Source organism: Condylura cristata, unplaced genomic scaffold (assembly GCF_000260355.1).
Source record: "Condylura cristata isolate star-nosed mole 26May11 unplaced genomic scaffold, ConCri1.0 scaffold00014, whole genome shotgun sequence".
In the NCBI taxonomy this organism is placed as follows: domain Eukaryota; kingdom Metazoa; phylum Chordata; class Mammalia; order Eulipotyphla; family Talpidae; genus Condylura; species Condylura cristata.
Window position 1 is genome coordinate 15,718,287 of NW_004567115.1, and position 27,845 is coordinate 15,746,131.

At 35.7% G+C, this 27,845-nt stretch overlaps 1 protein-coding gene across 1 annotated transcript in view; it reads left to right on the plus strand.

The window, feature by feature from the left end:
• LOC105853610 (rho GTPase-activating protein 7-like) overlaps positions 1–15,262 on the plus strand; it is a 97,491-nt gene extending 82,229 nt beyond the window's left edge. The window contains exons 3-5 of the mRNA XM_012724773.1: positions 6,283–6,432; positions 9,342–9,485; positions 15,110–15,262. Of these exons, the coding sequence (XP_012580227.1) occupies positions 6,283–6,432; positions 9,342–9,485; positions 15,110–15,262 (447 nt within the window). The remainder of the gene's footprint in view (positions 1–6,282; positions 6,433–9,341; positions 9,486–15,109) is intronic.
• The last annotated feature ends 12,583 nt before the right edge of the window (positions 15,263–27,845 follow it).

The following is a 27,845-nucleotide window of genomic DNA, read 5'->3' on the forward strand; positions in this document are numbered from 1 at the left end:
TATTATGGCTGTCTGTGTGATACACAATTCGTTGACAAGCAGAACTTCCAGACAGTGCTTTATTTATTGGATCAAATAGTCACTGTTTTGGAAGCATCCAGCATTTTACTGAAGTTTATGGTTTTATACCAAATGCTTGGCATTATGAAAACAGAGCCCGTATGTCTCTCTGAGTCTCCAAGGGAGGCACTTTTCTTTAGTCTTCCTATTTGCCCTGCTGTAAAATGTCCAATAACTTGCATCTCCTCTCTGTCCCTGTGTGTGTGCTGTTCAATGAAGAGCTTCTGGAGAAAGAGAAGCACTGGAATTATTTTCTCCAGATACAAGGGAAAAGGGTATAAAGACTTCTGACCAGAGGATTCCAATTCAGAGGCTTCCTGGAGAGAAAAGCCCCCTAAAAGCCTTGTTGAATTCCCCAGATACCATTGCTATTAAAGTGACTTCATTGCCCAGGGACTAAGCTGCTCTTGGGAGTAAATAAGGAACGTATTTCAGGTTTCCCAATGAACAGCATGTGGCTTGGCAATGTTAGGTCCTTGGCAACAAACCAAATCAAACAGAAGTTTCTCTCTTCATTTATCTGAGTAGCCACTGACTGGTATCTAAAAGAGATACAACTGGAAATTTCTTCTACATATATTATCCACCCCCTAACAACAGTTAGTTGTAGCCACAAACAACAGGAGGTTTCTGTTCTCAGTAAACAAACATATGTTGGGAAAAGGAGCCATATATCACACCAAAGGTTCTAGGGCAGCTCATAGTTAACAAAATAGTATGTTGTCATTAAAGAAGCAGATTATGGCCATCCCATTAAAAATAGCCTTTTCTACAAAAGCACTTAGTTCTTAAGCTGTACTAAAGAGGGTGTATAGAATATATGAAAGTACTTACTTGCCTACTCTGTCCTAGTCAAAGACCATGTAGAGTGATACATTTAATTCTAGCCACCAACCATTAATTGAGTCTCCAACATGATTCTGTTATATCCAAGGGAGAGTAAACAGGGCTAATAAAAATTTGAGAAATAATTAAAGGATACAAGAAATAATTAAAGGATTTGAGAATTATTCACCCAGAAAATGAAAAAGAATGGGCACAGCACTACATAATTCTTCAAATATTTGAAAGTCTTTCACAGAAAAGACACAGTAGAGGGAGAAACTGGAAAGTAAGAGAAGGCAGAATTTGACTCCATAATATTTCTAAAAATATGCCCATAAAAATATCAAAATGGGCCGTCCCTGGTGGCGCAGTGGGTTAAAGCACTGCACTGAGAAGCTAAAGTCATTTCCACATGAGTTCGATTCCTGCTTGCCCCGGAGGTGACCACATGGTGTGGCAGACCTCTCCTGACCCGCCCGCTGCTCCCCTCAGCAGTGTACTTCGTCGATCTGCCTGTTCTGCTCCTCACTCTGTCTCTGGTGAAGCCTCTCACCGCCCCTGAGCCTCTGGCCTGTACCCCAGTTCTGTATGCATAAATAAATAAATCTTTAAAAAAAAATTAAAAAAAAAATATCAAAATGGGGGCCCTCCCTGGTTGTGCAGCGGGTTAAAGAAGCTTAAGCCACTTCCGCATGAGTTCGATTCCTGCCTGTCCCGGAGGAGATCCACATGGCGTGGCAGACCTCTCCTGGCCCGCCCACTGCTCCCCTCAGCAGTGTACTTGGTCGATCTGCCTGCTCTGCTCCCCACTCTGTCCCTGGTGAATCCTCTCACCCTCCGCATCTCTAGCCTGTACCCCAGTTCTGTATGAATAAATAAATCTTAAAAAAAAAAAATCAAAATGGGCCCTTCCTGATGGTGCAGCAGGTTAGGACACAGCCCTGCAAGCAAGCCTCAGCCACTTCAGTACGAGTTCGATCACTGCCCCTGGAGGCGATCCATATGGCACAGCAGACCTCTCTTGACCCGCCCACTGCTCCCCTCACCCATGCACTTTGTTGATCTGCCTGTTCTACTCCCCACTCTGTCTCTGGTGAAGCCTCTCATCGCCCCTGCACCTCTGGCTTATACCCCAGTTCTATATGCATAAATAATAAATAAATTTCTTAAAATATATATCAAAGTGGCTACCTCCTAAGAAATGATATGCAGCACACAACAGGTCAGAACACAACAATCTTGAATGGTTGTTAAATGAAAGTAAAAAGAACTGAATCATCTGCTTCTGTAATTTCTTGCAATTAATTGTGGTCATAGGTATTCTTCCAAAATATATAGTATTTATGTTAGAAAGAATGGAAACCTTGAAGCAAGAATGCATGATGCCTGTATAGGTATTATATTTAAAATTGCACTTAAGGAAGGAAAACGAAATGTCATGATAGAAAGAGACCTATACAAGGGATGGAGCAAGTTTGGGGCAGTCTACAGTTAACCAATGACAGAGAGGTCAGAACTTCAATGTCCTTGGAATTCAAACCTGCAAAGTCAAGACTCCCATAACTGATGTGCTGTACTTCTAGATTTCTGAGTCCTTAAGTGTTGAGTCATGTACCCAAGAAACACAATGGGTAGATTTAAGAAATGTGTCTTGACTTGCTTAAGTACAAATGGAAATACAAAGATAGGTCAATCACAAAACAGAAAAGGCAGTTAAAGGAGACACTTCTAAGAAAAACAGACTCTTCCATAAGTACTTTTTTTTAAGTCTCCAGATTATCTTGAATTTTTCGTGGGCAACAAGAGCAAAAGTTAAGGAAAGTAACCTCCTTAAACTAAATACATTATTTCCATATCTTATTGTATTGGCTAAGCCATTATTACAATAGATCTGGCGATCAACATCTCTGAGAGATGCTGTAAGATGATTCTACCTCCTACTAGCCCTCACTCCTGGGGTATGTTGGAGCCACCATGCACCAGCTCATATCAGTTCTTAAGTACCATTTCTCTGTTCCAACTCTACAATCAATAGCATCTAATTGGTAGCTTAAAATTGGCAGAGGGAATATTTGTCTCACAGAAATTTGCACATGCTACATACAAAACAAGTATTTCTTTTTATTTGGATATTCAATTGCTAAACAATTACCTACATACAAATGACACATGCTTTCAACTTCTAAGAACTTGTTCCCATATTCTATGAGATAAGAAAAGAAAATAATACCTTTTCCACCTTTCGGGTCTCAAAATATAGGGCTTTGTTATAAAAGTAACGGTTACTTCTTTTTAATTGTTGTAATATGGGTCCCAGTCAGACTTAAGCATGAAAGGGACTATGAAGCAAAAGAATAATGGTAGAATAAGCAGAACTATTTAGCATGTATGTATAAGTAACATGTGGCAGTGCTGAAAATAAAATATGAAGTTTAAAAAAATGCTCAATTGCCTATATGTAGAAAACACTCTAAAAGTTTAAAAAATATAGTAAATCATGAATTGCTTGTATCTTGTCAGTGACTCCATTACACAAAGAATAAAATTTACCTTGTTATATTGGCCTTCATGTTGCAGAGTATAATTTAACTCCTGTTTGTATTCAACCACATTTTCTATAGCATCTATTCACTCTCTCTCACGCTTTCCTTTCTCCAGTTTCTCTGACCTTTTTGCAGATTGTCTTGTTCACCAAACTCATTCCCAACCTCAGTATCTTTGTATCACTCAGCTGACTGGGACACCACCTTCCCAATTATACATCCCTTTTTCCCACCTCTTTTCCTCCATCCTTCCCTCCTCCTTCCTTCCTTTCCTTACTTTCTTCCTCCCTTCTTTCTCTCCTTTGCCTCATTATTTTTCTCCCCATTTCATAGAAAATTATTCTATGATCATTCCATATAAAGTGCGACACTTACCCTGCAGTTACTGTATATCCCATTATCACTTTTCTTTACTTCTACTTTGTTCTTGTCTTAAACTGCCTATATATGAATCTTTTAACTTCCATTTATTCCTATTAATGAGTATAGTATTCAAGAAAACAGGCACCTGTCAGCTCTTACTCATTGATGGATATTTTGTCCCCTTAATAGTCAGAAAAACTGACTACAAGAAAGGAAGATAGGTGGGAAGAAATATTATATTGTGGCCATGACTTAAGGCGGTTAAGTTACTGATATATTCAAAATTTCATCAATAGGCATCCTTATCTATTAAGAAGTTCTCCTTCTTGGACTATAATGACAGCATGAAAGGAAAGTTCCACTAACCAAAGACAAACTATCTGCAAATACACAGCTCTGTTTTCAGGCATGGCTATTTGTGGGAGCCTACTCATGGCCATATGCAAGGTTAAAACATATTAAAACATTAATGCTCGCACTCTAAAAGAGAAAGACAGAATATTTACCCAAATCCTTTATTTGTAGTCAAATCTATTTTATGTATATATAACATATATTGGTCTAGTGCTTGGCACTTGAGCTTGAATGTAATGGATGGTGAATAAGGAATAAATAGTATTTATTTCTCTAAAGGAATAGCAGAGACCAAGGTTTTTTGGTTATATTCTTTTTGGTAGGTCATAATGAGTAATTTGATGTTCAGTTCATTTTTAAAGCACAATCTCAACATCTAGTTTGTTCAAAGACAATTGGTTTCTGAGATGACTGCTGATAAATCTAGGATAGATTCAGAATTTTTTTTTAATATTTATTTATTTATTTGTACAGAACTGGGGTACAGGCCAGAGATGTGGAGGGTGAGAGGATTCACCAGAGACAGAGTGGGGAGCAGAACAGGCAGATCGACGAAGCACACTGCTGAGGGGAGCAGCGGGTGGGTCAGGAGAGGTCTGCCACACCATGTGGTCACCTCCAGGGCAGGCGGGAATCGAACTCATGCGGAAGTGGCTTTAGCTTCTCAGTGAAGTGCTTTAACCCGCTGCGCCACCAGGGAGGGCCCAGATTCAGAATATTTTTGTGTTAACCAAAATTAATTTAGTCACTGGGAGAATATCAAAATATATTTTGTAAGTCTTTTTGAGGTGTTATTTCACTGGGCTCTATGTATTTCGTTATTTTTATTCCTGTGGCGTATTGTATGTGCAGTATATAACCTGACTCTGTCTCCTGTCATAAAAATGTAATTTTGTATTTAAGGATATTGTAACGAGAAAATGAAAGACAGTCACACAAACATATATGTGGCTATAAAGATGCCAATAAACATTACTTGCCAAACACAATTTTGGTTTAAAAGAGAAGTTATAAAAGCAAGATATTTTTAAAATAATTAAGGAAATTTCAGTCAGAATTTTTCAATTTCTATATTACTTAGAATAAAACAAAGCAATTTCTAATATTTTGGGGGCTCCATTTGAGGGAAAAGCAGCATTTTGCTATATATAATGCTCTTTGGAATATCACAATGTTCTATAGCATTGACGATTATGAAGTTTAGTAAGGTTCTGGTCTATTTACAAATATCTTGGACATTCTTGAGCACAATAAAATGTTATAATGACAGAAGTCCTATAATTCTCTTTCAAAGCCTCATTAAATGTTTTGGACAATGGGTACTATGGAAGGAAATTAAAGCAACCATCACAGCATGCTGTTGTGAAGGAACTGACATATCTCAAATTTAATTTTTCTTGAAATTAGTATCTATTGAGAAATAGGACTATCTCTTTCTGCAAGGTCATCCTACCCAAACACTTAATAGCGAATTAATGATTACTTTATCAGCAGACTGAACATTTATTTTGCATTTGAAAGATGATGTAAGGATAACAATCACCACTAGCTATTTGAGATGTAGAATACCTGTAGAATAAAATAAATCCACAAAATTACCCTAGTTCCTCCTGCTGGGAATTGTGGCTGTGGTGGGGAGTGGGGGATTGGAGGGGGGAGGTGGTATGCTGACAGTGGACACAGAATCTAGCAGGGGTTAAGAGAAAAATACCAGAGACAAAATAAAAGATCTGCTTTAGGCACTCACTCAGTCATTCCACTATAAAATTATTGATATGTTAAAATATATATGTACTATGACAAAAGAAGCAACTATATAACTTTTCCCAAAAATAATTAAAACGTAAAGTAGTAAATATGTAAATATCAGTACTCATTAATGCAATACTTCTTTTTGGATGTACTTTGCTCCAGAAGATACATATTTAATATTCATGTAAAGTGCTTTTTTGGTATTAGGTCAGTTTCTTCTCAATGAAGAGCCCTTTGATGAAACAGAGTAGAACTTCCTTTTCCCTTTAAGTAGAAAGCTGCCTACTTATTCAGTGTCCTTTCTGTCACATTAAAGAACAGGGAACTTTTTATTCTTCCCAAGAATAGCCTTTCAGATTCAGTAACAACATGTTCTATTCCTCAGGAAATAAAAGAAGATCGAGATAGGGCGCGGCTGGATTCCATGGTGCTGCTAATTATGAAACTGGACCAACTCGATCAGGACATTGAGAATGCTCTCAGCACCAGCTCCTCTCCATCCAGCACCCCAACAAACCTGCGGCGCCATGTTCCTGTGAGCTTTCCACTTTGCCTATTATTTCACAGTCTTGCAAGTGAAACATCCTTGATAGTAACATCTACCTATATCTGACCCTAGTAGTGTTCCATAAAATGATTCAGATAATTCAGAGATTTAAATAAAAATGGTTACTAATAAAGAGGATCACCTTGGGAGTTTATTATTCCTAGTGATCACATCCTCTTCATTGTGCCTATTTCTCTAATTGTCAGTCATCAACAATATGCTATAAATGCATTGCCAAAACTAAGTCTATCTTAGTTGATATTTTATTTCCAGTGTCCCACAAATTTACATTGCATGCAGAAGATGCTTATTAAATATTTTCTGCATGGCTGGATGGAAGGAAGGATGGATGAATGGTTGGATGGAAAGGTGAGTGGGTGGACAAATGGATGAATGAAAGTGTGGGTGGGTGGAAGAGTGGGTGGGTGGGTGGATGGATGGATAGATGGATGATTGAATGTATACCAGCTGAATTAACTCAGTACAATACAATAAAGAACTGAGATGACAAATTAGCTTGAACTTCAAATTCACTCTGAAATACAGTAAGTAGGACAGAGGTATTTATTTTTTACTATTTATTAATTTTATGAAGGCAGAGACTCTTAGATTCTGACATTTATTTTAAAATAAATGAGTAATTTATTGAGTTATTTTATTTTAAAAATATTGAGTTTATTTTAAAATAAAGTTTGGGAGGCTCAGGTTCAAGGCTTACCTGTACCCTTTACATATTTAATATCAACTTTATAATAACTAGGGTGTTAGTTTGTATGCCCTCACAAATTTGATAAGATTTATTTATGTCATGACTACCTTCTTAGTCTACTGCTTTGTAATAAGAAATACATTAAGATCAAGGAGATGGAAAACCTTATATTGAAATCTGAGCACCTACTGTATGAAATTGTTTTATTAATATAGTTCAATTATTAATTCTGAAGGCATTCAAGAATCATTCTGAATATGGGGCAGAATATTGCAAAGTAAATAATCAAATTAACTTGATTCCTTAATTGATAGCTGTTGCTCCATCATCTCTCCACAACCACCTCCTATCTGAAAAATGCATTCATCAGTCAAAGCACACTTAGATTTTTTTCCACCTCTTGAGCAGTGTGAGTAATGCTGCAACCAATATAGGATTTCAGCTATCTCTCTGAGATAATGATTTCAGTTCCTTTATGTAGACACCCAGAATGGGATTACTGAGTCACATAATAGTTCTCTATTTAATTTTTTGAGGAAACTGCACACTGTTTGTTCTAGGAGTGACTGTACCACCAACATAATGTTCTCTTTCTTTAACATCCTCTCCAACACTTATTTTCTCATAATTTTTTTTGCTAGTAGTCATTCTAACTGGTGTAAGGTGATATCTCCTTGCATTTTCCTTATGAACAGTGAATTTGAGTGTCATTTCATGTAACTCTTGGCCATTTATGTGTCTTCTTTGGGAAAATATCTATTGATGTCCTCTACCCATTTTTAATGGTATTGTTGTTTTTTACTATAAAATTATATAGTTCCATATTTTTAAAACATTAACCTCTTAATTGGTATGTGGTTTGTCAATATTTTTTCCCATTTCATAGTTTGACTCCTCATTCTTTTCATTGCTTAATTTGCTGGGCAGAAGCATTTTAATTTTATATATTATACTTGTTTACTTTTAATTTTGTCCTTGTTCTTTTGTTGTGAGACCTAAAAAATTGTTGTTAATATCTGTGTGAAGAAGATTTTCTTCTATATTTTTTTAGGTGTTTTATCACTTCATGTCTTATACTTGAGTAATTTTTATTAGTGATATAAGATAGAGATCATTATCACTATCTCTATCTTAATTTTTATGAGTGATATAAGATAGAGATCACTATCTTCAGTTTCATTCTTATACATCTAAATATCAAGTTTTCCCAATACCATGTATTGAAAGGTTGTCATTCCTCACTGCATATTCTTAGTGAAATTGTCAAATATTATCTCACTCTATATGCAGAAGTTTATTTATGGACTGCCTATCGTATAGCCTTAGGTTCATATGTCTGTTTTTATACCACTAGCATACTGTTTTAATTGCATTAGGATTATAATATAGTTTGTATTAGGATATGTTATGTTGCTATCTTTGTTCTTCTTCCTCAAGATTTCTTTGGCTGATTGGAGTCTTTTGTAGTTCCAGATGAATTTAGTTTTTCTATTTCTGTGGAAAATGTCAATGGAATTTTCACTGAATATATAGATCACTTCAGATATATTATTAACATTTTAACAATATCTATTCTTACAATTTAAGAACATAAAATATCTTTCCATTACTTTTCCTCTAATTATTTTCACCAATGTCATGAAGCTCTGGACATATTGTAATTATATTCATTTTCAGATGAGGGAACTGAATCCCAAATCATAATTTTCTCCCTTACAGTTTATTAGATTTACAGATACTTGAGCTTAATGACTCCAGGCTATTGTGGTAGGCATCATCATGGAAATGTAGTGAGTACATAGATTGTCTTATCACATGACTTATACATGACCCGATTACAGAGCATTATTAAAAGAGTTGTTAAAGGTTACACAGTCATCACAGGGTGTCTGTAGGCTTCTACTTTCTGACTCTTAACTGAAGTGTCCTTGTTGACACTGTTTATTTACTAAAACAACATGTTACCTCTTATTAGTATTTGCATTCTAAAATTATAACCTCTGAATAGCACAATTTTCATTACAAAACAATGCATGAGTATAGGTGACATGTCAATGTCAGTTGTCAACAAAGTTTTAGTGTGTCAATGTGTTCTGGAAGGACGAGGGAGGAAAAGATACTCATAGCAGGGAGAAAGGAGTTAGGGAGTATTTAAATAGTCTTCATATCAATTCATTTTTTCAAATAGGATCTGGAGTCAGGATCTGAGAGTGGAGCAGATACTACCACAGTAAAGCAGACACAAATAAATTTGTCTTCTAACACTGAGTCTACTGACCTACCATCTTCTACCACCATAGTGGCCAGTTCTGGAACCAAACCCAAGACTATGGTAAGTTTAAAATAACAGTTGGTTTCAACATTATTTATTGATTATCACCAAGTTAGTAGTTGATATTGATCTTGGAGTAATACTACTATTGGAATATAAGTTGCAATGATTTTATTGTATTTAATTAAGTACCACCCAACATATGTTACATGTTGGTATGATAAATAATATGCACTCACTCAAACATAATTATTTCATATTTATTCAAGATATATAGTATTAAATGTATTGCTGGATACTGAGAACTTTAAAGAACAAATACTACAAAATCTGGAGATGGATTTCACTTCGTCATTTTCCCAACCACATAACTAACTAGTTACAAAATTGACTTTCTAAGCAAAATAGATAAAATTATACAAATCACACATCCATATATTTTATGTGGGTGTTAAATGATTTATTACATGTACAGTGCTTCGTGAAATGCTTGACACAGAATAAAAGTGTAAACTATTATCATTATTATGATTTGTTCCATTAACTTTAGAATTCTACCAAAAGAAACGAAAAGGTGAATTACCAAATAAACTAATGTAGCATGGAAAATTGTGAATAAGAGACATTTTCCTTTAAGTAAAAAGTTGAACTGCGAACAGGAAAACAGTATTTGTCTAAGAGGTAACATTTATGGAGGAAGTAATTACTACTTCAAATATCTAAAGTCCCAGCAGCTCCAAAATAAGCTTTCCTAGTTTAGTGAAAATAAGTGTCATTTTTTTTTTCAAATGCCTGTGTTGGCTTAATATAAAGAAACAATTTTAAATTGCCTTTAAGATAAAATACAAATCCAAAATAGGACTCAAAAGAAAATAATATGAATTTTTAAATTATGAGTATGTTCAATTGTAAGAATATCTGGAGCACACCTATTACATGCCTTACAATAGGCCAGATAAAAGAGACTCAGAGAGCAATAAAACATATTCTTTGTCTTTAAACAGCTCAAATCCTATCAAAGAAGGATGTACATGAAAGCTGTGAGATGCAATGACATGCTGTGTAGACAGCTGGGGGACTGTATATATTGGGAACAGGAGAAACTAGCAACATACTCAAAATGCTATTTTGTACCATATTGAAAAAAAAAAAAAAACAAGGTCAAAAATAGCATGTGCCAACAAGCAAACTCAATGAAAGCTCTTTTCTCACAATGGGTAAAGAAGGTTGAAGTATAAAATTAAAATTCGGAACCCAGTGATCTTATTTTAACATATCCACATTAAGGAAAAAGATAAAAGCCTTTGGACAGTTTTTATTTGAAGGAATTTGATTTGAAGGTTTGAGAACCATTGAAACGGTGACTAGTGACTTTCTGAACATTGGGGCAGGCACAGAGTTGACTTATAAAAGTGGAAAGGAAAGTGAATTCCTTAACACATAAAGTGTGCATGTGCATTTATATGTATGCCCATGTGTGTGTATATGTGCACATATATATTATTATATATTATATAATTATATATAAACTATAATGTGATGCATTGTATAATATATAATATATATTTAAACATATTTATTTTATTTAATTTTTTGGACAGTGTTTGAGTTCTCCCCTCAGTATAGTACCTGTAGGTGAATTCACTTTTTTTTTTTTTTAAGATTTATTTATTTGTACATACAGAACTGGGGTACAGGCCAGAAGCTCAGGGGTGGCGAGAGGCTTCACCAGAGACAGAGTGGGGAGCAGAACAGGCAGATGGACGAAGTACACTGCTGAGGGGAGCAGCGGGCGGGTCAGGAGAGGTCTGCCACGCCATGTGGTCACCTCCAGGGCAGGCAGGAATTGAACTCATGCGGAAGTGGCTTTAGCTTCTCAGTGCTGTGCTTTAACCCGCTGCGCCACCAGGGAGGGCCTGAATTCACTTTTTAAAGATGTTTATTTTTAAGTTCATCGTTTAACCTCCTGCTATTATCGTGAAAATCAATTTCACTATGATATTTATTTCATGTTTATCTTTTGCTACCCATTCTTTCTCCTTTAAAGCATATATATTCAGTATAAAATCACTTTATAATTTATAACAATTTATACAACTCTGTGTGCAATTCTTCAGTCTTTTTTCACATGTTTATAAATTTGGCCAGTATATTTCCATTGACATATGAACATATTTTTTTAAGATTTATTTATTTATGTATACAAAACAGGGGCACGGGCCAGAGTGGTCAGAGGATTCACCAGAGAAAGAGCTGGGAGCAAAATAGGTGGATCCACTCGATACACTGTTGAGGAGTGCAGTGTGCAAGACAGAAGTCTGCTATGCCATGTGGGTCACCTCCCTGGCTGAGGATCAAACTCACACTGAAGAGGCTGTAGGTAGCTTCACAGTGCTGCACTTTAACCCACTGCATCACCAGGGAGGGCCCTGAAGTATGTACATATTTTTATAATACCCACCATTAGTAAAGTTTGGAATAGGAATCAAAAAAGTCAGTTTTCCCAGAACTTCATCCCTTAGAGTATTTCATGATGGAATCTCTCTCAGATGTTTCATGCTTTACCATACCAATTGACCATACTACTCACTCCACAGAGAAAGTTAAGAAAAACTAAATGAATTACTGAAAGAAACATTTTTCATATAACCTAATCAAGTATTTACCAAAAAGTTGTTTTCTTCTTTCAGGTATAGTACCCATAAAATTCCCACCACCACTTACCCATGAACCATCACCATAGTCCTTGTGCTCATCCCTCCCCTATTTTGATTCCTCTCCCTTCACCGCTCCTGTAGTTGCCTGTTAATTTTGATTTTTTAAAATTATATTTCCCCCAATCCCTTATTTGGTTGCCCTATATTCCTCCTATAAGTGAAACCATCTGTTATTTTTCCTTTTTATTCTGATTTATTTTACTGAGCATAATCCCTCCCAGCCCCATCCATGTTACTACAAATGGCATAAGTTTGTCTTTTATGGTGCTGAATAGTATTCCATTGTGTATATATCCCCCATCTTCTTGATTCACTCATCTAGTTTTGGGCATTTAGGTTATTTCCATATTTTAGCTGTTGTAAACATTCTACATAGTGCTACAGTAAGCATATGGGTGCAAGCATGCTTTTGAATTGACGTTTTTATGTCCTTTGGGTAGATCCCCGGGTGTAGAATTACTGGGGCATATGGTAGCTTTATTTTTAGTAATTTGAGGAAACTCCACACCATTTTAGTGGTTGGACCAGTTTACTTTCCCATTGGCAGTGAAGAAGAGTTCCTTTGTGTCCATATCCTCACCAGCATTTTTTGTTGCCAGTTTTTTGGGTTTTTTTTTTGTTTGTTTGTTTTTTTCTTAACATTTTATTTATTTATGCTTACAGAACTGGGGTAGAGACCAGAGATGTGGGGTTGAAAGGATTCACCAGAGACAGAGTGGGGAGCAAACAGACAGATGTACTGAAATAAACTGCTGAGGGGAGTAGCGAGCGGGTCAGGAGAGTTCTGCCATGCCATGTGGGTCAGCTTATTGGCGTAGGATCCAACTCATGCTTCAGTGGCTTCAGAGAGCTTCATAATGCAGTGCTTTAACAGGGTACACCACCAGGGAGAGCCCACCAGTTTTGTTTTTTTGTTTATTTGTTTGTTTGTTTTAATATGCTCCATTGTCACTGGTGTAAGGTTGATATTTCATTGTGGCTTTGATTTGCATTGCCCTGATTATAAGTGATGCTGAACGTTTTTTACATATACCTATCGGCCATTTGCATTTCCTCTTTGGAGAAGTGTCTTATTAGTTTTTCTGCCCATTTTTTCACTGGATTTTTTTACTGTGTTGAGTTGTATGAGCTCTTTGTAGATATTTAAGATTAGTCTCCTAACACTTGTGTGGAGTGCAAATATTTTCTCCAAGTCAGTAGGGTGGCTCTTTGTTTCATTTAATGATTCTTTTGCTGTACTGAAGCTTTTTAGTTTGAAGTAATCCCAGTTGTTTCTCTTTTCCTTCACTTTCCTTGCTTTGGAGATGTGTCTTTAAGGGTACTGCTGAGATGTATGTCATGTAGTATTTTGCCTGTATTTTCTTCTATTTTATGGCTTCAGATTTTATCTTCAGTTCTTTTTTTTTAGTTTTTATGCATGGTGTAAGGAAGTGTTGGGCAGTGTTAGGAAGTGTTGTTTTAATTCGTGTGTTTCCTTTTTTTTTTTTTAGCATTCCATTTTAAATTATTGTTTGAAAATAATTCTTGGACCATGGATAAGTTTTATTTTTTTGTTTTTTCTGCATGGTAATATTGGAGTGATGAATATTACCTATTTTGTGAGAGATTAAACAGAAATGTTCTGCTCAATTTCAAGGTTGGAGAATCGATGCTATGTCCTGGCAGTATGGTGGCTTAAAGGAGAGAAAATTAGTATCCTACAAAACCATACTAATCATCATGAACTAAATTTCAATTTTAATATTAAGCAGAATCATTCAATTCTAAAAACACCTACTTCTAATATCCAGCCATAATGAACTAACTCTCTGCTCTATAATGGCACCTTTTTACAGCCTGCTTACTTTTATTTCAGATTTATTTAATGTTACATTTGATTTGCTGCTGTGAAGTCTATTTTTAATGGTGACTAACTCCCACAAATATTTGGCTTTCCTTTTGTGTGGAAGGTCTCTGGGTTTCTAAGTGGCTATTTTTCAATAAGATTTATTCTTTTATGTTTATTTTTAGAATGGGACCAGTGAGTAATCTTCAAATTTTTCACAAATACTACATATATATGTAATATATATATGTATATATATACATATTTATGCACATATGATGATAAAAACTGAGGTTTAAAGTAGGTTTTTGAGATGCATTTCACGCAAAAAAATGAGAACGTTAACTGTTGAGTATCTACTAGCAAAAAATAATTTTTTTTTTCAGGGAAAAAGAGGCCTGTACTTGTCAAAAAAAAAAAACATCTATTTCTCTCCTATGCTCTTTGCTTCTTTGACTATCTCCAAAGATCTTTCATACACACACTTCTGCAAACAATCCATGTGCGTTCATTGTATCATTTTCTATAAAGGTCTTTGATTCCCTGTATAGCAATATACTGACATCACTTTGGCAAAGCTATTCAGTTTCTTCAGTTGTTCCATGAAAGATTTTTAAGCTGGACACTAAACCTTAGAAGTCTAGTTGTTACTTTTTCTTAAAGACACTTATAAGAGTAAGCGTTCATTAGATCACCACTAATCATACATTTATAAAGCATTAAGGGAGACCAAACCCTAGATAACAAAAAAACAGCATATTTTATTTGTGAAATAAATAGTCAGGAGAATAGGGAGAATTGCGCATTCTACTGTGTAGAATAATCAAGATCATCATTAAAAGTGATGTTAGCATATGTTTTTAATTTAGCCTAAATTCCCCTCCTACCCTCCAAAATTCCTCTAGTTGCCTTATGGTAGGGAATTCTAATAACAGTGATGAGACCCTCAATCACTGTGGCATGTTGGAACCACAACTAGACAGAGCAGCTTTGACTATATACTAAATGATCTAAAGGAATTTTGGAATACATTGGTGTTCATATCAGAATGTACTGTATGCTAGAGTTACAAAAATAACCCTTTTATAGAAGACATCAAAAATAGCAAAAAGCATTAACCTTTATTACCATTATTGCTACAGGGTAAAAAAGACAACTCCATCACAGTGGTAGTGGTAGTCCTGATTCCACAGATTAATTACACCCCTCATCTTCTCAAAATAGCAATGAGAAAGACGAGGGGGAAAACATCAGAGCATAAGAACAGACAGCATGGTACCAGCCTGCACAGCTAACTCCTTTCAAGAGTGGTTCAGAATAAATGCTCCTACAGGCTGCTAGAGAAAACCAAAAGAAAGCCTGAACAGTAATTCCTGATTAGTGGTTCATGAGCATTCCTAGATGACTTTGAAACAGAGGAGACTCAAGCAACCTGATCCTTTAACTGCTTTGACTAACAATTCCAAAAATGACATGATCAGTCCAACCTACTGCAGAAGAAAAAAAACCCTCTACGTGACCCTTGAAACACAAGTATTTCTATCTTTATATTAGCCCTTTAAGGAGGGACTTACATATCATCTGTTATCTTGTGCTATTCAGTGATGGGCACCAAAATTGAAAATAAACATCTAGATACTGGAGTTCAAATCCACATTTAAAGTATCACTTAAAGCTTAATTCATATGCCAAATTTTAGTGATACCTTTATTTTGTTTTACAGGTTATTATATATTATTGTTTTTGCTTAAATGGTTATTAATTTTTTAACAAATCTGATGATTTCCCATATTCTGTTCATAACACAAAATAGAGATGAAGTTTTGAGTTTTGTTTTGTTTGTTTTTTACTAACAGGAATTGCAAACATCCTCCCTTTTTACTAATCTCTTCGGGATAAAATAACAGATAACATATAAAATTGACTAGAATTTAAGTAATATTTCAGATATCACATGCAATAAGTGAAAAAACTAACGTAGTAAAAATGACACTGAATTTTTAAAGAAAATTTAGTCAATCTCTTTTGAAACACTGAAAAGTTAAATCAGTTCCATGTACCAGTAAACACAAACAAACAAAAAAAACCTTTGTACATTGTAATGCCTTTGAATATGTCAATTTAACTTTGACATAGCTAAGCAATAAAATTAAAGAGTGTGGATTTTTAAAGAAATATTTGTCTTTGTTCACTGAGGTCTTTGTTTTTAAGAAATAAAAATTAGACAAAATTTCTAGTCTTAAAAAAGCAAAAACTGAGTCACCAGAGAACTGGAAAAAGAGGAACTCATTCTGTGAATAAAATGAGATGTTTCTTAGAATTCTGCACTTGTAAAGCACAGAGGGTATTTCACATATCGGGATTTTAAAAAAATATAAAATAAATAGATAGGTAACTCATTAATCTGAGACTTTGAAAAAGAGAAACATTTTAAATAGGCATTTGTTTTTCTGTTTTAAACAAATTTAAGAATCTTTCATCCCTTGTGTTTAAAGGTACTGACATCTGTTTCCAATCCAATTACATGTTAATTTATGACAGTCTTGTTCGGGATGGGTTATTTGATCTCCCCCAATGACTTCCTCATATAAGTTTCTTTACTTTGAAACTAGGAGTTTTATTTTGCCAAGAGTAAATATAACCTGTACCCAGATACAGTGATCCTTAATATATACTAAACTTTGAGCACATAGTACTTAAATAATCATTTTGAGCTTGCAAAATTGGATCATTATCTTGTCTGTATTTACTATCTATGTGTGATAATCTAGTTGATTAAATGTCTAGAACAGAATCTCTAAAACCAAAAGAAAGATGGAAAAAAAGGAACACACATGAATGATGGGAAGGTTAGAACTAACTTGATTCTGTTAGAAAAGGAGACAATTTTCAAAAATCACCGCAACCTCAGGTTTGGTCATATGAATAGTTCTTTTGTATGTTATCATCATTACAATGAGAAAATTTTAGTTTTTCCATGTGTTGATGTTCCGTATTGAAACCAGCTCATATTTCCTTCCAAGAGAAATAACTTTCAGTTATTTCTGGGCAATGTAAAATGGGCAGCCAGCAGCATGCCACATCATAGCAACCAGAATATAATTCATAGCACTAAGCAGTAATAATAATCGGTAAGCCATTTTCAGTCCTCACTTCATTTCAAGCCTGCTTGTCTCAAAGCTCTAATTACATCTTCAATATGTTCCTATTTTTTCTACTTTTATGTGACTATTCAATTAGCAGTTCTATGAAGTTTACACAGGGCCTTCTTGACTATTTTTTGAACTGTCAACTACATACCAGATTTTTAAATGAGAAAATATAAACATCAACCAAGTATTTGAGTTTTCTGAAAATCATATGTCTAAACATTTGGACTTATGTAGTAAAAATATGAAAATAAGGGAATTGTTTACTCTTTATCTTTAGAGTATGCTAAGACTAGCAATGTTGAAAAATACCAATATTCTTGACTGTGCAGAGCATGTAATAAGCAGTAATTTATTAGTCTTTTTTTTAAGTCACTAGTTATATTCTTTAGTTTAGTGTTGGCATTATCACTTTTTAGTGATTTTCTATTCTTCCCAAAGTAACAATTTGCTATAATTCAGAATATTTCTGAATTAATAAACTCCTTAAAAAATTAACTGATATTCATGAAAATATCTTTCCTCTTTGCTATATATTGCTCTCTCCATTGCACTGTTCTGTTGATTCATCTCGAAGGCCCCATTGTTGTACAAATATCAAAGTAATTTGTTAAGTGGGCATTTATCAAATTAGCCGTATTATAAAATACAGAGACTCAGACAGACAGGCAACATTTACTGAATAAATCAGAATCGTCAAACTCTCTCCAGCACCACCAGCACTGCCTCCTCACACCTACCCTGGCAGACTCTTATTTTTATGTCTGTTATATATGGACCTTATGAATAAGATCTTCTTTGATCAAATCCATCACATACATTTTGTTTCAATTCTAGCTCAACAAATTATGAGGGCAAGGGAAATGTCTTGCGTCTTTTTTTTTTTAATGTGTTCAGGCAGTCTCTGATATAGGTCTATTTGATTTCCAAGTGTACCCCAGTGAGGCTGCTTCCTTAACTCCCCCAATGCTCTCGAAGGATAGTAATAACTACAGCTTCATCATCACTGAGTCCTGAACTCTGGAGGGACAGTGAGAAGCAAAAAAGGATGTGAGAGAACAGGTTCTAAATTATAGTTACTCCATGTAGCCCAAATCATTAATTTTAAATACAAAACAAATTCTAGACTTCAGAACACTAGGATGTAGACAAATACCTTTGCTTTTGACTAACTTTATTCCTACTGAGAATTAAAGAATTCTAAATAATAGATGGGCATTTAGAACTCAGGACTAGTAAATGTCCACTTAGAGATATATACTAAGGTGTTTTTTTTCTAAATATTTATTTATTTATTCATATAGAGCTGGGGTACAGGCCAGAGATGCAGAGGGTGAGAGGATTCACCAGAGACAGAGTGGGGAGTAGAACAGGCAGATCGATGAAGTACACTGCTGAGGGGAGCAGCGGGAGGGTCAGGAGTGGTCTGCCGCGCCATGTGGATCTCCTCCGGGGCAGACTGGGATCGAACTCATGCAGAAGTGGCTTTAGCTTCTTAGTGCTGTGCTTTAACCCGCTGCGCCACCGGGGAGGGCCAAGAGATATATACTAAGGTTTTAACTTTTCATTTGTAATGATGTGGCTATATCAGAACTGTGTGATCACTTCCCTGCATGTAACACCATTGTAGCTTTTTTCTACCTTAAATGCAATAGTGTATCTATAACACTGCCATGGGCAGAGCTACACATGTTTTGTCTGCACTTATACTATTCTCTTAGGTAGTTCCACAGATCAAAAAGGAATTGGAGGAAGGTAAAGATCACTGGGCCACATGTTGGAGTTATCTACTACATCTCTTACTTCCTTAATGTAGTCAATGTAGTCTTCGTATTTCAATTTGTGCAGGTCATTTTGATTTTCTACAACCTCTGGAAATACAAGAACAATTTTAGCTTCTCCTACTTAAGGTTTTTTTATACCTCTAGTCAGCCCTCTGAATGGTTCCTTTAATGGCAGATGTCACACATATCTGATCCATAACAAACACTGTCTTTTTCCCTGAAAGATCTATGTATCAGGATGATACTGATAAGTCACCTTTGGCTCATTAACTGATTAGGCCCGGTCAGGCTCCGGTGTCCCACGTGCTATCGTGACACATATCACCTGCTGTGTGGGTGAAGAGTTGCTCTGAAGTTCCTTTAACCAGTCATGAAATGAAAGCAGACACACTACTAATGCTTCTGTAAAGGGAAAGATGTCCATGAACTCATGGTACTCCCGTATCTCTCTCCAAAATCACCTGTTTCTGAATTATCTGATTCCTAAGCCTATTGCATTCTTCAGGAGAATGAGAAGTCCTCTAATACATTCTCTTCTTATATATATATATTTGCAATTTCTACCTTTTTTAGTCTATTTCACAACTCAGTTTGACATCAAATATGTTACCTTAGGATTAGGTCAAAACCTAATTTTAACTCCTAGCAGAGGGATCTACTTTCTGAGTTGTGATTATGAATGCCAAGGGTACCAGGCAAAAACATGAGGTACCCAAGGACCCCAGACTGTTAAGGGGAAAAACTTACATTGTCAGATCTAAGGGTAAGTGCCCACCCATGCACATAATACACACATAATAGTGAAGTAATCAAACTCTGATGTGCCAAAGATTTTTAATTGGTGAAAGACTCAGAATAAAGAGAGGGGGATAAAAAGTAGGGGGAGAGATTTCAAAAATCAGACTTCCAGTCTAACTCTGAAATGGTCAGCAAAACAAGCAGGGCCCAAGGTGGAGAATAGCAGAGCCAATGGCGCTGTCAAGAGCCAATGGCAAGATTGTACCGGGTCCAAAAAGCTGGGACAGAAGAAAAGAACCAAAGTTCAAAATATACTTCTCAACTTGAATCCACCACAAGTTCAAGATGGCAACTGCCACAATCTCTTCAAGAGAATGAGAGCTTGCCACCCACCAAAACACCAAGGCTGGAAAAGAAATGGCGGAATGATGTATTTTCAGTATTTTGTATCCAACATGGTCACTCACCTCTGCCCCTAGTCCCTAGCAACAACGCCCAGTCAGGAAGTCAAGACAGCCAGTGGGGAGCTGTAATGCTGGGTGCTGATTATAGGCGGGTGCTGTTCAGGACATCCAGGGACACCAGCGAGTCCTGTTCCCGGCTCCCTAGTCTGCACTGGCTGCTGCGCTTCCTCCTCTCACACCAGGAGCACATTTTTTGCCTGTTGTCATTAGATAAATAAGAACACTTTGAGCAAAATAAAATTACAGATTCAAAGCTACAGTGTTTTGTTTTGTTTTTTTCTGTTTGTTTTTTGTCATTCACTAACCCTGTACTCAGGTAGTACTAAAAACAGGCACCCACCACCCAAACTCCAGCTCTTCTGTTCCCTGACTGAGCCTACTAAAGTCAGAGTGTAACCCCTGAAAAGGGTTAAGGAAGAGGGAATATTAAACAAGGGTTTTCTCTAACTGCATTAAATTAGTGCACATATTTAAACCAGTGACATGTTAAAGCATTAAAAAATAGTTCGTTTTCACTTACGGTTATTTGAGCCATGGAATAGCAAATTTGAATACAGTTTCTCAGTTTGGTAGACTTCAACTTTTTTTTTTTTTAAGATTTATTTATTTGTGCATGGAGAACTGGGGTATGGGCCAGAGGTGCAGAGGCAGTGAGAGGCTTCACCAGAGACAGAGTGGGGAGCAGAACAGGCAGATTGATGAAATACACTGCTGAGGGGAGCAGCAGGCAGGTCAGGAGAGGTCTGCCGTGCCATGTGGGTCATTCCCCTGTCTGGGATTGAACTTGTGCTTAAGCAGCTGCAGCTAGCTTCACAGTGTTATGTTTTAACTGATTGCACCACCAGTGAGGGCCCCAACTTTTCTATGTTGTTGTTGTTGTTGTTGTTGTTGTTATCTATGTGACATAATTTTTTGTCTCCTTGGGGGCCTGGTTTCTTCTTTAGCTCTAATAGCTCTAACAAGTCTGACTTTCTTGGGAACAGGAAATGCAATGTTGCAATAACATTTCTGCCTGGATAGCAGTTATGGAATCTCATATTGGCGCTAAGATCTAGAAGTGCAGCAGCTTTTCAGAATAAAGAGGATGATTTTCAGCAATAAGTATTCCTACCGGATTTTAACAGTCAAGCCAGGCATGGGTGGAGGAAATGACGTCAGGTTGACTTCAGAAAGGAGAGATGATATATTCTGAATTAGGAGCTGCATGGCCAATATATCCCAAGGGTATTTGCTTACATTCACAGTCACACTGAATTTGTTTTGTTTTAACTATTTGAAAGAAAACTAAATGTATTTTTCTCTTACAAAATTCTTACAAAACTTTCATTAAAATATTGTCATCAAACTAGAAACTAATTGCTATAAGTAGGTCCAACTTTAGTGCTATTTAAAAGCTGGAGGCACAAAATTAAAATAATTTCAAATTTTTCATGACTATTTGTATCATGTATTCATTATTTTCACCTAGCCTTCCCTAGTATAATTTCCAGTTACACAGAGTAAATAACATTGCTTATTAACTGGGTTAAAGAATATTGTCATAATGGATATCATCATTCCATATGCTAAATAAATTGGAAGGAACATCCCAAGGATATAACTATATGATTCCCATACATACTTTCAAAACAGTTCAATTCAGTTGAGTTTGTTGGTAAGTTAAGCACATGAGGAAAGTCCTGTTACTCTTTCACACCAATGAAGGGCTTTCAGTATTGATATAAACAAAAGAAATATGTGTAAAATCCAATGTCTGGATTCAAAATAGCTCTAAATAACACAATTTTGGAAGTTGTATACTTAAATAAAATTACATTTATGTATTATATGTTTATAGAGATCATACATTTCCCATGGGAGAATCATTTCATGTTTTTTGAGTTGTGACTTATGTCATGTGCTTATAATATAGAATATATTCCTGCATCCCAAACAGCTATTTTAGAGAATGAACTAACATTTAATTTCTTTTTTAATGACATGTTTGATTTTCGTGTGGATTAGCTTCAGATAATGTAGTTCGCTCTATGAGAAAGCAGGACACCACTGGCATAAAATTCTGTAGTCTATAGATGAGTGCTGCAGAATCTTCTTAAAGGACTTTCTCCTCTGGTAAGAAAACAGTACAGGGAGGTTCTTATAATACCTGAGTTGTTTATTTTTTATTATAATGGGTGTATCTTACACCTTGAAAATATTAATATGCAAGCTAAGTAAAATAGACTCATTATTATAATTGAAGAACACAATGATGATCATTGTAACTTGCCTTTTATTTTCATGTTTGCTTTGCTGTTTTGTTTCTTTCAGAATGCTGCCATCTTCTGGTCAAACTGTAGGTCGCTTCACACACACAAGAGATTGACAATTTATTGTAGGTTCATATATTGATGAATTCACATGTATTATTAGCAGTCACCTATTTAAGTTTTGTGCCTCCAGTGTCCTAGAACTAGAGATATTTACCAGACTTTTCAGGAACCTTAAGAAGTTAAATTCACAGAGGATGTTTCAAAACTGGTAATGCCATCATTATATTGCACAGCAAACACATGAAAATACAGAGAAAGCAAAGCATCTCTAAAGAATATGTTTGAGTTTGTTCTATATCTGTAAGAATCTTTGACTTTGGTACATATATACAATGGGATATTACTCAGCAACCTAAAAAAAAAAAAAAAAAACACATGTCTTTTGCAGCTTGGATGGAGCTGGAAAAGATCATGCTTAGTGAGATAAGCCAGAAAGAGAAAGAAAAATACCGGATGGTTTCGCTCATAGCAGGAGTATAATGGACCAGGCGAGAAAATAATAAGAATAATGAGCAACTATATACCAGAGACATTTTGTGGGGGTGGAGTGAGGAATGGGATCAAAAACAGGGGATGGGGGGAGGAGGGAAGGAAGTGCACAGGACTACGGTGATGGCACACGGGTGACTCGGTGATGGGAAACCCATGGGGATTACAACTGAGATGGAAAAGGGAACAAAATGATGTAAAAGTAAACTATTATAATAAAAAAAAGAATCTTTGACTAACAGTGCTTGCTATTTTGACACATACTTGCTATTTCAATTTTTATAAGATTTATTTTTCTCTTTTTTAAGGATTTATTTATTTATGCATACAGAACTGAGGTGCAGGGGTGGTGAGAGGATTCACCAGAGGCAGAGTGGGGAGCAGAACAGGCAGATTGATGAAGTGCACTGCTGAGAGGAGCAGCAGGCAGGTCAGAAGAGGTCTGCCACGCCATGTGGGTCACCTCCAGGGCCAGGGATCGAACTCATGCTGAAGTGGCTTGAGCTTCTTAGTGATGTGCTTTCACCCACTATGCCACCAGAGAGGGTCTATTTTTCTCTCTTTTTTTAAATATTTGTTTAATTTATTTATGCATACAAGAACTGGGGCATAGGCCAAAGGTGCAGAGGATGAGGGGATTCACCAGAGACAGAGTGAAGAGCAAGACAGGCAGTTATACTGAAATATACTGCTGAGGGGAGCAGCTGGAGGGTCAAGAGAAATCTGCTGCACCATTTGGGTCAGCTCCCTGATTTCAGATGGAAATCATGCTACAGTGGCAGCTGATAGCTTGATAGAACTGAGACTTAACCTGTACCATCAGGGACCCCCAACAAAGCTTTAATTTTCAAAGTGGTTCACCTTGAAAGAATATTTTTATAATATTTTCTAAAATCCTTTATTCAAATAATGTCTCCCTTATAACAAAGCAGAATCTTGGTTTGACATCTATCTTCTTGTCATAAAGTTGTTCATATGTATAACCTCCTATAATAATTATTTGTTAAATAGTATGTAATTTAAGGACAAGTTTTGATCTATATAAGTATGATAACTACATAATTCAACATTCTAGGCTTTATTACTTTTTATTTATTGACTGAACAAAACTTGGAACTTTTAATGTAAATCAATCACCATGGTGCTGAAAATTCAAAAAGAGGTGAAGTGCCGTCCCTGGACTTTAAAATGAACAACATATTGGATTTACTTAACCCAGCCTTCACTCTGTACCACATTGTTCTTAAGTTACACATCAGAAATATTTTAATCTACTAAACCCAGAATTAGTAATTCACCATGCCAGCATATGAAACATCTAACTCTCATTTTGTCACTAGATTTCATTTTGTCTGTTTTCTACCAGATTTTCCCTCACCATATTTACAATCTGCTGACCTGTGTAATTCACACCACATACCCATGAAATTAGTCTCAGTTATCAATATTTAACTGAAGTATCTTGACACAGTGAGGCACATTGAGGAGTCACTCAGTAAGAGTGAGTATTAATACTGGAAAAAGAACAATCTTGTCTTGCATCTGTCATTCCAAAGACTTCTGAAGGTGAAAGTAGGAAGCTACTTTATCAGAATTGTGAAATAATGTCATGAGACAGAATCCTCAAGAAAGATGTAACTTGTACTGTCAGCTCTAAATTGCCAGTCTCCCCGTGCTAGCTATTTGTCCAAAAGATAAAGTATTCGTCCCTCTCTCCCATGCACCTTTGTGTTTATTTTTTAACATTTCTAACTGCTGCATCAAAGTCACACTTTATATTCTAACTAAATTGCCTTCTTTATATTCATAAATTGCTGATTTAAAGGGTTGGTCATGAGCAGGGGAGAATATGAAGGGTGCTATGCTTTAGAGTAGGGGGTGAGTCCCAGAGTCAGCTGTGTTTCCTCAGGATGCCAAGCCCTCAGGTCCTGGGAGTTGGTGGGAACTCTCTCAAGAGCTTCCTTCCAGGAATGAGGAATGTATGTCCTTCACAAGTCCCCCGCGGCTGTCTTATTTCACACACAGCACACTATTGTTTTTCCTCTTATGAAGAAAATAGGTAACCAATCACATGCTCTATTGAATGGTCACTACCAGATGACGTGGAAATTCTCTCCACATTTCTGCAATAGAAAATATGTCCCTCTGATAGATATTATGTGATCACAGAATATATGTGATCATCAAAGTCAAACCATTCCTTCCACCAAGAAGGCAGAACTAAGACTGTATGGAACAGCTTTTCTTCTGAAGACTTTACTTGAGGAGTAGAGTATGATATAAAAGTTTTTTTCAAGATTCATGCAGGGGAAATATTAACAGAAAATTAGGAAATCTATAAGTCAATTTAATAATTATCATAGCTATTCATATTTCTTGATATTTTGAGATGATTCACATTACATAATTCAGATAATCACTGTAATATATATAATATTTACATTTAGAGCTTCCCATTTTTAACCAAATTTATTGTTCTGTAGTTACATGTACTTTTTGTTCTTCTTGCAATTAAAATGGTAGCCAAGCTTCAAAGTATATTAATGATTTTTAAATTCCTATCACATGGCACAAAGAGTAGTTGTTGAAATCTTCAATATAGATAGCAGGTTTGAAGAATTTAGGATGGAGTCAACCTACCCTTTAACCCCTCAGGTCAGAGGTTAAGTGGAAGCTTTGGTTTGGAGTGTTTGCTGTGGAGAATATAAGTCCATATCAAAGCACATGAGTATTGACTTTGTATTTCCAGTCCATTGAGACTTAGTCAAGAAGCAAAATTTAAAATATTAAAACCACAAATTAAAAGAAGACTTAAAGCTGTTTCATTTATTGCATTTCTACACACACCTTTAAGTAACAAATACCACATTCTATAATTTGTCCCTCATTAATACTCTATGTTATTAAATTCTTCTGGAAATTTGTTAGATTTAGATAAAATTTTAATGAAAAAATCCAAACCTAGAATCAAAGCAGTACAGATGTACAAGACTATTCTTAGCATTTGATAAAGCAGTACATGCTATATGCAAATAGACAGTTAGATGTTTTATCTGTTTCTTTGATATTTATGCCAAGCTAGTTTTTAAATATTTTCATTTTGATTAAGTTAGTAATTTAACCAACTCCTGTTAAAAGAGTATTCTGGGAAATTAGAAAAGATTATGGCCGTACATCTCTGTAAGATGTGTATACATCTCTTAGCAACATGCATAGCAAATCTCCTACCACTGCAAGCCAATACTAGGTTCCTTTTTGTGCAATAGATATTCTTTACAAGGAGTACATAAAATTATTTTTGGCAAATCAACTATTATTTTAAAATAGTATATTTGCATTTTGTTTAAATTGTATGATAAATCATTCTTTGAGCAGAATCATTTTCTGAAATTTTCTGTACTAGGTTCTACTAAAGAGAGACATCTGTGTCACTGAGAAAGGGACCAAGACAATTGGGTTAACTAAGATCAACAGCCCAAAAAGAACATCCTTGTTCTACATGTCCTTGCATAAGATAAGAGCAATTTGCAGAGGCAAATTCCCAGAAAGACTGGAATATTCAACCTCAGGGAAAAGTATAAGATGAAGGAGCCTTTTATCATCAGAGAAAACCCACAGCACACTTTTGTATTCAAAGTGACACTAATGAATGTGGTCATTATCTGGGAAGACATGGATTATGAAAAAGATTAATAATCCACCCCTCTTTGCATCCATCTCAATAACTGTCATTTGGGTTCAGCTGTAGCCATCTTTCTGCTTTCTGTCACTGCTCCTCTTTGTACTCTGTTTTCTGAGTCCCCACCCCTGCCTCATAATGAATACAGGTCATGTGGTGATATGCCCTAACCATCTTGCCTCATTAAGAATATTCAAATAACAGTGATTGTAAATTAGAAATACATATGTCCCTGGGAAATTTATTTCTGTGGTTTCTTCTTACATTTTATAAGGACAGGTTTATACAGGTGCAGTTACAGGAGGGCAGGGAAGAGAGCTGCTTCTGTGGTTTCTTAGGTGCTTACACATAGTCCTCTTTCTAATGAACAAAAGATCTGTGGTAAACAGAATACTAAGACTAGTCAGTCAGACTTTTTCTTTTAAAATGGGGTATCCTATGTAGCTCTATTAAATTTCCCATTTCTATGAATGGCACATTCCTTTGTACCAGAGAAGAAATACTTTAGCGTGTGGTGAAAATATGACAGAAAGTTCATGAACTGTGTTTTTTTTTTTTATAATGGTAATAATTCAAATGTCAGCAAGTAACCATCATTATTGCATCAATACTGAACACAAACACTGAAAGGAGAGATTTCTGCACTGTGTTGGCGCCTCAAGAAGAAAAGAGGTTCTTCCCACGTCACCATAGAAGAATTTGTTTGGACATTTACTTGGAATGCTAGTGTTCTGACCACCAATCCTTGAACAATACCACTGTTTGTGTACAAAGTGGTCATAAACAGGCTACCACAGAAACAATGATTTATATTGATTGTAATTCTCTCTGTATAAATATTTAATCTTTATTAGCAATTATAAGGAGATCTTGATTTTGATCATTTCACTTGGAATTTTCTGGCACTTAAAATGATCTCTGATAAATGTCAGTTCTCTTTAGCCCAAATCAGTATGTTGTTTCCCACTATAAAAACAACACAAACATCTTTAAAAGAAGGAAAACATGAAATGTAAATGGTAATAAGGTGTAACTATTCCCAAGTGAGCAAAATTTCAAAGTGTAGGCCAACTGAATGATCTTTCAGTCTTTTTGAAAGCATTCTTATATCCTTCCACTGATTTCTGTAAATATATCTTCAAGAGTAACTGGCTCTTATAATGTGCTTGCTCAGCACATTTTATAGATCAATAGATAGATAGATCAGCACATTTTATAGATCAATAGATAGATAGATAGCAAGCAAATAATATCCTCTGGTGA